General features: G+C 43.7%; 1 protein-coding gene across 1 annotated transcript in view; it reads right to left on the bottom strand.

Moving 5' to 3' along the window:
* Positions 1 to 5,628: 5,628 nt before the first annotated feature.
* TRIM8 (tripartite motif containing 8) overlaps positions 5,629 to 12,535 on the bottom strand; it is an 82,762-nt gene continuing 75,855 nt past the window's right edge. Inside the window, exons 5-6 of the mRNA XM_069239510.1 lie at positions 10,794 to 10,909; positions 5,629 to 9,017 (exon numbers count right to left, since the gene is read on the bottom strand). Of these exons, the coding sequence (XP_069095611.1) occupies positions 8,410 to 9,017; positions 10,794 to 10,909 (724 nt within the window). The 3' untranslated portion in view covers positions 5,629 to 8,409. The remainder of the gene's footprint in view (positions 9,018 to 10,793; positions 10,910 to 12,535) is intronic.

The following is a 12,535-nucleotide window of genomic DNA, read 5'->3' on the forward strand; positions in this document are numbered from 1 at the left end:
CATCAATGTACTGTACTAATGGTTTCAAGGGACCTTGGTTCATAGAAGCAGTGGGAAACTTTCCATTATGACATGCAACCTGCCCATTTTGTGGGCCACTGGGATGCCTTTAAAATGGTCATTCATTCATGAAGGAGGTTAAGGTAATGGAATTCTAGTACATCAATTGCCAAATCACAAGACTGATCTGCCTGGGATCTAGATGCTTCTCTTTCCCCCTCCCTCTGTGTGAGGTCTGATTTGAGCAGGAGCTACTAAGAAGGACTGAGGGACATCTCTAATTTAGAGTAACTTAGCTGCTTGGCCCAAGGTAATGCTACTGGAATGAGCATTGGAGCTTTCTCACCATATATGGAAGTAGTGGGAGGCTGAAAAGCACAGTTGAATATCCCTCACCTGTTTGTTAATACTGCACTGCCCACTGACTGTGGAAACCTGGAGGTGAAATTGTGGCATTCTGAGTTTTTGGGTGAGTGGGAAACAGGTCTGTGTGGAGTGTCACAATGTTAGAAGCACCTCCGTAAGCCTTGGGGATACATTTCACACTTGTGCATCCATTTATGTGTGCCGAGCATGCCCTTAAAGTTACTGTTGACTCCTGAAGAGTTTAATGTTGTGGAGAATTGCCTAATACTAAATCTGGGCAATCGAAGATTGCAAAGGAGCACGTGTCACTCCCTGCTTTTGAAAGCACTACATGGTACTCATGTTGTATGTCCCAATAAGCACCACTTGGTGAGCGATTACTTTCAAGGCTTTTAAAGCCAAGTTGATAACTAATAGCTCTAGGAAGTTGATGTGGCAACCCTGAAGGTGGGATTGCCATATCCCCTGTTGAGGTGCACGCCTCACTCTGCGAGAGGCGTCAGAAGTGATGGTCATATGCGCTACTGGGTCTTTAAAAGGTCTGCCCTGCAACAAAAGGCTGCTATTCCATCACTGCAGAGCGTGGTAGACCTTGGCCTGAACAAACATAAGATCTTCACATTGATCCTCTGCTTGAAACTATTGATCCGCAAGGCAGTGTTGCAGGGGGAGCATATAGAACATTGCATAGGGCACAAAGGTGATGCAGGATGCCATCATCCCTAGGAGATGCACCACAGTCCTCATGGAGAGTGGACAGTTGGGCTGAAAAAGAATCAATTGCTGAAAAGCTGTGACACACTGCTGTTTGGCGCAATCCTTCTACATTGTGGTATCCAAGATTGGCCCTAGGAAGGGTTGTATCTGGAAAGGCTGTAGGTGGGACATGGCAATGTTTATGGTAAACACTAGGCTGCTGAGCAGGAACATCGCTGATACAGTGTGAGCTAGATACTGCAGCTCAGTGCTCCTCTTGATTAGTCACTTATCAAGGTAGGAAAAGATGTAAATGCATACCCTTCACAAATGAGCAGCCACCACTACAAGTCCCATAGCCAACACACTTGGAGCTTTGTTGACTCCAAAAGGAAGAACTTTGAATTGGTAGTGCTGACCACTTACCACTAAGTGAAGATACATTCTGAGCAGGTTGGGTATATGGAAACAACCATCCTTGAGATCAAGCGCTGTGATGTAATCACCCTGCTGAAGGAAGTTAAGAACATCCTGTAGATGCGAAATTGTTCTGATATGATGGAACATTTGAGTGGCTTCAGGTTGAAAATAAGTTTGTGGGAGCAGTCACTTTATGGAATTAGCATGCAGAGTGAGTAGACAATGCTTTCTTGTTGCAGGGTACCCTTTCTATGGCACCCTAACCACACGAGAGCAAGCACCTTACCTTGAAGAAGCTACGTGCTCTGTGCTGAGAGTGTGTGAAAAAGGTGGGATGGTGGAGGAACGGTGCGTAATTCTTGGCAACAGCCACATTGGATGTTGGCTAAGACCCATTTGCCGAATGTGATCTCCTCCCAGTGAGGGAGGAAGTAACACAACCTCCCTCTGGACATGGTATAGAGGGGGAAGAGGTGATAAGTCAGTGCTTGGTGGGGGTAGACCCTTTTACTGGGTGTTCGTCCACAACAATGTCCGAGGCCTAGGATGTGACTTGTTGATAATTATTTGGTGCTCCCAGTGCCGCTCCTTCCAATTCCTTGTGATTTTCTAGGATCTGAATACGAGGGACATGATGTATCATCATTGTTGAGCAAAAGAGATTACACCCCTGACGATCTACCTGCACCTTCTACGGAGTGGCACTGTGAGCAGTTCTCTGATGGAGTCCAACTAAAGGAGGATTACGGCCCCATAGGGGCACAGGCGACTAGCTGCCCAAGGATCAGAGGTGTAGTGCCTTTTTTGGGGAGGGTTGGGGGGGGGGGGAGGTGTTTCAGGTATTTTCAGATCAGTAGTTGGTATTGATAGATATTGTTAAATGTCTCTGATTTGTATTTTATTGTAGATCTTTTATGGAGCGCATTCCGGCCGTAGCATCGAAGCGCTAGTACTAGTGAGCTATATTGGAACCAATACCATGCCTAGAAAGACAGTCATCCAGGAATCTCATTATAATGGGAGAAGAGCCAGGTTTTTAATTTCTTCCTAAAGGTCTGGCAGCCTCCACAGAAAAGGCTTTGCCCCCTCCAACCCCCACCCACCTAACCCTAAAACGAGGTACTGAAATAAGTTGTCTGGACGATGATCTAAGTGTCCGAGATGGTTGATAAGGTTGAAGAACTGATGTCAGATATTCAGAGCCCTCCAAGTGATGGGCCTTATAAGTTAAACAGTGAAACTTAATCGTAATCCTTTTATCTACTGGTAGCCTGTGAAGTTGGTTAAGACAGCTACTTGCCGATGCCGAGCACAGTAGATCTAAGATCGGGTGGGCTGCCGCGTTCTGGATAAGTTGCAATTTATGAAGAGCCGATTTGCTAATATTTAGCATTAAAGTGTTACAGTAGTCCAGTTTGGATATAACCAGAGCCAGGACCACCACTTTCAAATTTTCTTAAGGGATCTTGGAGCTCAATACAGCCCTTGACCGTCTGATTAACCTGTTGCTCAAATGAAAGGGAGCTATCGAATATGATCCCCAGATTTCTAGAAGAAGTGCGCGGAATCAGACACTCGCTGCAAGACTCCGGCCACCAACGTGCACTCCAAAGTTTGCTATCAAAACCAAAAAAAAAGATTTCCGTCTTATCTCCGTTAAGTTTGAGCCAATTGCTACACATCCAGCTATTAATCGCTCTCATACATTGCTGGAATCTGTCCGCTGTTTTCTCCCAATTACGAGAGACCGGGATTATCAGCTGCGTATCATCCGCGTATGACACGATGTGAAAGCCAAAAGAGCGCACCAGGTTGGCTAACGGGGCAACATATAGATTAAACAGAGTAGGGCTTAGGGAACACCACTGGGGAACCCCGCAAGGTAATTGAAAGGGGGTAGCCCTATGATCCCCGCAGGCCACTGTAATAGATCTGTTAGTAAGGAAAGACTTGAGAATATCAAGTGCTTTGTCTCTTACTCCTGCCTGGTAAAGTCACTGAATAAGGTGTTGCGGAAATATAGTATCAAAGGCCGCAGACAGATCAAGTAGAAAAAGGATGGTACCATCCCCCTGATCCACTCTTCTGCGGATTATATCCGCTGAGGATATCAACGCGGATTCCGTACTATGGGCTCAACGGAACCAGTGTTGGGAAGAACCAAATCTGCCATTTGCTTGTAGAAAGTCCGCCAATTCCGTATTCAAGTGCCTTTCCAGGATCTTAGCTAGGGTGGGTAACAAAGAAATAGGACGTAAATTAGTTAAAATCATTGGAATCCTTGCCTGGCTTCTTAATTAGTGGAATCACAATAGATTCTTTCCAGGTATCCAGAAAAGATCCTTCCTGCAAGATGGCTGCATATACTGGCTCCAGGGCAGTTGAGATCAAATTGGGAACTAACTTAAGAATCCGCGGGGGCAGGGATCCTTCGGAGAACCGGATTTAACTACAGCAAGTAGTTCAGAGATCTCCCCAGAGATTTCACCAGGAAAACCTGAAGCCAACCCCCTCCACCCCCCTTCACTGACCAAGCTACGCCCCCTGCCAGAGATAACTATCTTGGATGCTGATTTAGCCTCTAACATTCGAGGAAACAATGACAACGGCACATAGCGAAAACTGATGCTCTATCATCGACAGACAAGGATATCGAACGAGTCTGGTGAAAAAAATATTCTAAACCCAATGTCTTTGCAGACCAGCTGTTGCATGTTCAAACCTGAAACACCCCCATCCCCACCACCCCTTAAAAAAAACTATGTAGTAAAGGGACAATGTCCATGCGCAATGCACAACAAGAGGAAGCACACCATATACAAGGACTCTCTGAACAAAAACAACTTGCAAACGTCTAGGCTCAGTACCAGATGGCAGGAGTATGCCAGGCATGTGTATCGACAGCAGCACATTTGTCATCTATCACCCCATCACTGTCAGAGGCACCAAGAGATGACTTAATGCTGATGTTTGCTATTATCGTATCTTGTTCAAAGGTGGTTGCAGCTTGCTTGTGCTTTTCAGGCATGCACTGTAAAATGTCATGATCTTACCATACGGTACCACCCACATTTAATCTTCCTTCTTACAGCATCTTTTTACTCCATTTAGCAATATTACTGTGGTTGCACAAGATTTCAGTGACCTCTTCTTAGCCATTGTAAAAATGCCTGAATCACATTCAATTCAGGCTTGATGTATGTAAAGCTTTCTGGTGCAAGTTTGTATGTAATCTCAATAGTGACCAGGGTACCACTATTGTCTGACTCATTTATAATTAAGGCTTCCACTTTTCAGTTTTTACTGATTTGTACAGATAAATAGACGGATAACTATTTTGTCTGTATTTATTTGTAAATATGGATAAATACAGAAAATAAGTTTTCTTTTGGGTGATACTACTATCAGTCATGAGTGCTAGGTCAATAGCTGTGAAGGTTGATAGGTAGGGAAGGTAAAAAATAAATTTTAAAAAAACAGTACAGCTGTACAATGATATGTACCCATTGGAGCTACATTTTCTCCACTAAACACAAAATAACGATGGATAAAAACTGATAAAATTACCAAATAATAAATATGGGTAAAGGCGGGAGCACTATTGATGGCACAACATGCAGAAATTGGTTTGCTCTTTGCTGAGAAGCAATATTCCCCTAACCACTACCTAGCTACATTAAATGTAGGTAACATCTTTTTGTATCAGACTTTTGTAGTATGTAGTGTTGACGTTCTCACTATATAAAAATCGAAGTCCTCTGATTTATAATCTTAATAATACTTGTGCATCATACTCAATATCATATTCACTTTCCTTTGTATATTCATGCCTGTCTCTTGATGGTACCGAAGTATATTGTGGTTTGAACATACCGGGAGCCACTATCCCTTGATCCGATTGTGTTAATGGCACCAACAGTGCATCTGCAGAACTAGACCTGCCTCTGTGTCATGTCGTCAGTCTTTCTGGGGAATGCCGAATGCATCTGCTTTTTTCCCCCCCTGTAAACCCGGTCCTTCAGACTTCGGCAGGGAAGCGGTCAGTCCTTCATTGAGCACCAATAAATGTCAATTTATATTTGGAATCCGCGATTACTAGGCTTTGTAACAAGTGTCAATAAAAAAAAACAACTGAAAAGCAGTCAATTCGGTGTATACGTTTTTATTTAAAGAATATTGATAAAGTGACATGAAATCAGGGTTATGAAGGTAACTCCTGCATAACCAGCTATTTTAAATGCAAAGAGAAAAAAACCTAAACAAAAGCAAAATCTGCCAGAGCTATTACCTTTTTTATTTTTTACAATTTAGTTCCCTGGACATTTTACTTCAGAACCCACGCCTCCCCCCACACACCACCCCCTTCTTTCAGAGACTTGGCAAGTTCAAGGCCTTCACACACATCTGATACTCATATCGGACTGTGGTGGGACAAACGAAATGCCTTGTCCTTCCCTGGGAGACAGCAGCACACTCGCGGCAGACAGGCAGAACGTGTCACGTCAAACCAGTTCCAACTGGATCGTCCTGCACACTCGGCTCCTCCAAAACTGTGGCACAGGACAGCTACCGTCCCACCCACCTTCACGGACCCTCCTGTGCAGCTCGTTAAAAGTCGGTCCATGGGTGCAGCACAGCCCAGTTGTGCGTGCCTGAATACAAAAATGGACGTCCTGCTCAGTTGGAGACGGCCACCAGATAGTTAATAATGCAACGGTGATGCAGTTCAGAGTTCAACTGCTACAGCAGATAATGAATGTTCCTGTACTACTGAGCAAACATGTTCTGTAAGTAGTCTACTTTGGTATGCGCCATTGTTTTTACAGCACGCAATGAAGGAAACTTGCCAAGACGACTAAGTATATACATTTGTATTATTTTGTTCTCCTCCCCACCCACAACTCTGGTGTCACCGAGTGGTCCAGTGCCTTTTTCACAGCATATTATACTTCTTCATTTGACGGTAAGAAGCGTTGGAATTTAACGGATTTAGTGCATGGTCCTCCCATTTTGGCATTTTCAAGGTTCATCTGGCTGTAGCAGGGTGACAGACTAGAAGACAGGCCTGCGAGCAGGAAAGAAGTGCATGAAGACCACAGCGAAGGGAAAGGAGGGGGCAGGCCGCTGTTCTCACAGCTGCTCCCCCTCAACTCTTCGCATCTCTTACCCACAAACCATACACGCCCCAACTCCGGCACAGAAAAAAAACAAAAAAGTAAAGATAACATCTAAAAAAAACAAAAACAACTAATAAAGAATTGAACTCTGCATAAATAGTATATTTCTTTTTCCAAAGACCAGCTTGTGTAATATATGTTATGCATCAGGACATGTTACAAAGAGTGGAAAAAAATAAAGAAGTGATTAGAAATTTCAACAACAGGGAAAGGAAATGTCTCACTCCTAGGTATCACTTCCAGCAGAAAGTTAGCGGGGGGAATGGGTGGGAGAACCATACGCCTTGCTGCGGTCTCTTCTGCCAACCCCCACACGTCTCCTTAAAACCTCTTCTGGTGACAATCCAAAACAAAGGTTTATGAACAGTTTAAAAAAAAAAAAAAAACGCCACAGTAGGCCTGCTCAGCAGAGCCGCACAAGCTTAGTTCAGATTTTGATGCTCATCTTTGAGATGAGTATTGCTTGGTGAGTTGTTTCAATCTGGCATTAATTATACAATGTATTCATCAATGCTCTTGCAGAAAAAGGAAAGTGCTTGGACCTTAGTTACACTTTAGATACATAAACGTTTTGTTATAGGTATGATTGTGGCACTCCAGACAGAAACTGTCAAGTAAATATTAAAAACAAAAATACTTCCAATCAGTAAATAGAAGCACTAAAAGTGAAGGAACTTTTCAATTGCACGTTTTTCATACATATCAGATTTGGAATGTTCTAAACATTTTGGAATAATGTTTCAAAGAAAGAATTATTTCAATTGTAAGCTAAGACCTTTTAAAGTCTGTGCATGTGTGTGATTTATAGATACATACACATATCTAACGCACATGCATTCAGTATGTACGGCTTTAAACTTGGTCCACCGATAATTTTGTAAGAATAAACAATTCATCGTTTTCCCTTAGCTAATTTTAAAATATTAGATACAGAATTACAGTTATAAAACGATACCCTGTATTTTGTCTTAACGTTATTTACAAGCAAGTGTTCCTTCAAAACACTTCTTTCCCTGATCCCTGCATTTCTACTTCGATCATTTCCAACACCTGAAAAAATATAGAATAGTCTGTTCTGTTCTTTATAGATGTCTATTCAAGTACACGTTCTCCCCTGCACAGGCTGTGGGAGCGGGGGCTGCTGGAGGAGGCAGAGGGGCCCTCACCTCTGAATGATCACATTTATCTCAATGTCTGCGTCGGGTGTCTAAAATTGCTTACAGAATAAATACCGCTGCACCGTATAACAGGAAGTCCGTCATTTATACAAAGTGCTTGTTGGAGGATCTTGCATCGAAACCAACAAAGGAACTAGTATGGAAGCAGCCTAATGCCACGTTTAAAAGAGTTTATTTTCCCTTTTGTTCTGTGCATTTGTTTTCCTGCCATTATGTATTTACAGGTCAATAAACATAATTCCAGTCACTGATAAGTGGCCTTTAAACTCCGAAGCCCAGTCCTATGGAACCTTGCTAGCGACATTACGTCCAGTGATGCAACAAAGAGGGAGGAAAGCAACATTATATATTAGAGTGTTTGTCCCTTTTAACATATGTGGAAACTACCTATTATAAGCTCTAAAAGAGGGAAGACAAAACTGGTCAAACTCAAAACCAGGTTTTAATAAAAGAAAACGAAAAACGAGTTTTAGCTTTGTTCTAATTTAAACTTGCCCCTCGCCAAAAATAGGTATGTGGGCACAGTGTTCACTCTAAATGCACACCGGACAAGAATGCACACTCTTTCCTGGTTAACTGGCGACATAGTGTTTTGTGGAAGGTTGACCATAGACCCTATAGAAATCCTGCCGGCCGTGCTGCTGTGAAGCATCAATCCAATCTCTCACTGCAAGTCCCGGAAGCGACTGAGGTACAGAGCCAGCTGGCGGAAGCGGATGCGAGTACTCCTGTGAAGAGACGGTCCATGGGAAGTGGCCTGACCTGGGGTAGGGCTGGTGCCCACTGTGATTGGACACAGAGGAACAGTAACAGTTGTCTACTGAGCAGACCAGAATCTTGCGACCGCCATACTGCGAAAGCACAGACTGCTGAGACGATGTGCTGTTGGGGTAGTGAGATGGATTGAAAACTGAACTGGAGTGAACGGACTGCGGCCCACTGGCAAGTCCAACAATGTGCTGTGTGGAGCTACAAGGCACCATGGGCTGTGCGGACTGGCCTTCTCCGGCGGATGCGGACTGGCCGATGTACTGGTTCCCCACCGCCCCGGAAGCGGGCTCTAGGAAGCTGCCTTCTGGGAAGGCCGTGGAGTGCTTGCGTTTCTCGGCTCCAGAGCTGCTCACACTGCAGGGGTACATAGGGATACTCTGGAGGAATGGCACCGGCGTGCTGAAAGGACCTAAAAAACAAACACACATTGATAGTGTAATTAATAAGCATAAACGAGAGGCAGGTCAGCCGGTTCAACATGCACCCTCAGCTGAACATATCCTTGTCACACACAAAGTAACCACTCGCCACCGTGTGGGAAACCCCTCCTGGATCAGCACATGCACAGTATGTTTCAGCAAATAAGACCTTATGCCAAGTTAGAGGTTTCACAGTGCACACGGCCTACGGGGCAGCCGGGACTAGTCTTGGGATGGGGTTCTGCCTAGGGCGTGCTTATCAAGCTTTTTAGAACCACGACCCAATTTTCACAACGACAAACATTTGTGACCCATCTATCTGTAACAGACACGAGGCTGAGCGATTTTTGAATGTAACTAAAGCATCGCGTGTAGCCACCGTCGTTTACAGACCGCACATTTTCACTGAAATGGCCACTAAATTTGCACATACTTCGTTTTGCTAACACTATGTACCACACAAATGGCAATGTGTGTAAATACGTTTTCGTATGAATATTTATCATTTGTGCATCACCAAGTAAGGTCTCTTGATTTGTTTTTATCCTATTAGAAACCTTTATTTCCAGCTGTTTCCAGTTTTCCGAATTACAAAAGAATATGCCTACAGTTCAAGCACACGCCAAATCTGTGCATTTCTGTTCCCTCTTGCGACGGTTTTGTTAATGGTAAATGTGCCCCCAGCACCCATTAGCCCATACCACGACAGCTGGGGATTATACAAAGAGCACCAACAGCATATTGAGGGCATTAAATGTGCTCAGCAATTTAAAATGGACAACACAGTGAAAAGGGCGCATTGAAACAAGAGAAATATAAAACAACTAGGACCAGGAGCTTAAAAAAATATAATAAACATGTCACACAGGTCCCAGGTAGCAAAACTGCAAGATAGGACGCTCTATTAAGATCAGACCAGGGTTAAGAGATGCTCCGTTGATGAATAACACATTTAAAGAGGTGCCGAGAATACACTCGAGCATTCCCTGCAGAGGATACTGAAAATTGCAACTATGAAAGATCTACAGGAGACCAAAAAACGAGAACACCACCCACGTCCCCAACAACCAGCTATTATCTGCACCGTCACAAATACACAACCAGCATGAAACAATGTCTTTGTCTTTGAAATCCAACATCTATAATCTTAGTGAGAGATGGCACAATCTTGTTTTTTGTGTCGTCGTTTTGTTAGGAAGTATCTCTTGGGAAATGTCGCCCTGCCTACTGATCACACATTACTTTTATGTTTCCACAGATGAAACCCCATATGTATGTAGCCCTCTTGTAATTCAAGGCAGAAAGAATTCAGAAGGTCCACATTCCACACGCATATACTACCTCTCGTTTCTTTTCTATAAACCCATGTTGCCTCCTCAGAACTATTCTATACCAAGAAAACCAACAGCTTAAGAAGTGGGCACACAGCACAGGACTTTTCCCATTTTGAGTATGTGGCGTGGCACACAACCCCTATGTTCTATCATGAAAAAAACACTTCCACGCCATTCAGCTGTAGCGCATCCAGTAATCAGCAGATTCTACCCAAGAATCAGGGCAGAAGCAGTGGGTCTGAAAGCATCTTACTGACTCCACAGTAAGTTGCTTTAAAAGGGACTTTAAAGGGGACAGACAGCTGCTGACTGTGGAAACCCAAACGTAACATGACCCCTCGTGTCCAGTTCCACATCTTGGTGTCAGCCTACGAACACCGACACAATGCAGCCTGATGCACACAATGTAACCAGCAGATGCACCATATTTACCTTCCAACATCTTTCTCAGCTGCTTCTCTTTCTTGGCGATCTCATTCAGGAACAGCTTGGAGTTCAGGTGTCCAATTTTGGCAGGAGGAAGGGTGCCTCCTGTGCAGTTCTGCGTTCTATTGTGCCAAGGAAGATATGAACATGCATGTATTTTATCTCAGGAAGTTACCAGTGTGCATAATACACCATGTTAAACTTGAATAAAAGCAGTCAGGCAAATCAAGAAGAAAGATGCTAAAGCAGACCCACTGGAAATAACACAACTCGATTACTAGACTGATCAAATATCAACCCCCTTAAATGGAAATATAGGACAGCATGCATACGAGACAGAAAACGAAACTAGCCCATACCGACAGCCTACTGGATAACACGAGTGTCTCTGAATAGTAGCTGCTTTCCTTGCAAAATATTACCTAGCGCCAAATCCATGCCATTTTTTCAGGACATCCACCTCAAATTAATTTTCATATAATTAATCTAAAGGAAGCTCATTCACCGCACGTGGTTATCTAGACATCTATCACTGAGCAATACCTATATTTAGAGATCAATGACATGGGACAGTCCAAATCGAGAGCGCCCATTTTGCTGCAGAAAACTACGATTTTATGGTTCCTCACACACTTCCCATGTGGCTTCTTTTCCACAGCCTATGAACATGTACGAAATTACTTGCAACTTTTCTATATGCATCACTTTCCTGGCAGATAGAAATTCTGTTGAAATACTAAAAAGGAAGTAGGAGGGACTATGGCAAGGAGGTGTCGCCAGTGGCAGCTATTACCATAAATTGGCAACAGTGATGGGCACTGACAGACCTAGTTGGTAATTCTAATAGCTTCTTAGCTGGCCAGCAGGCATGGCTGTGCAGCGGGCTCTTGCAGCAGAGAATCAAGGGTGCCAATTAAAGGCCTTTGGTAGAAGTAGTGATACAGAAATTAAAAGTAAATTCATGTGGTAACTAAGACAGCATGGGACTTGTGGTAAATGCAGTTCCAGTTTGTCTACACGAGGAGTTTTTAAATTCGGCATTTATTGAAAACACGCGTTAAAGTCCTCAGTAATGTGGGGTTTTGCGTATCGAACCTACATTTAGTCATTCTCCACTGCAAGCAGTGCTAACCTGATTGAATAGCATAACTTGGGTACAAAGAGCCACTGTCACCCGCCTACGCTGGTGCCATAATGTCAGATACACTGGGCACCAGGACAGTGAGTCTTTTCAGAAATGACACCCACCATCAACTTAGTCCACTTTCCTATCCCTTATAGTAGAATGCAGAAAGGAGTGCACGCTATCGGATACAAACATGCAAAGGGGGCAGGAGGCAAGGACTGCGATGCTGCAGATATTCGGGCATGAGGACACATCCCTCCTGGTAGGTTTATGTGTTGCTGGGGAGAGACGGGCATCAACACCAACATTGGGCCACAAATGAGGTGTAGAAGGAGGTTCAGAGGTATTCGGGAATTTCAAGTTTCAGAAATTCGCTCATCAGTTTTAGTGGTCTAAAATCTTGGTGATTTCCCTCCATTGATTCCTCAAATTTTCACTGTTTACATCCATAACTAAGCCATGAGTGAGTGGACATTTAATAGCAAACATTATGTTTGCTGCACGATCCCTTACTTTGCATGCAGTAAAGATAGCAATAGGTAAGATTTTAAATACACAATATGTTTTAACTGGAGGTCCTCATTCAGTGCCGGGGCTCACCTGACCAAAGTGCGAAGCTTTC

Source organism: Pleurodeles waltl, chromosome 6 (assembly GCF_031143425.1).
Source record: "Pleurodeles waltl isolate 20211129_DDA chromosome 6, aPleWal1.hap1.20221129, whole genome shotgun sequence".
Classification (NCBI taxonomy): Eukaryota; Metazoa; Chordata; class Amphibia; order Caudata; family Salamandridae; genus Pleurodeles; species Pleurodeles waltl.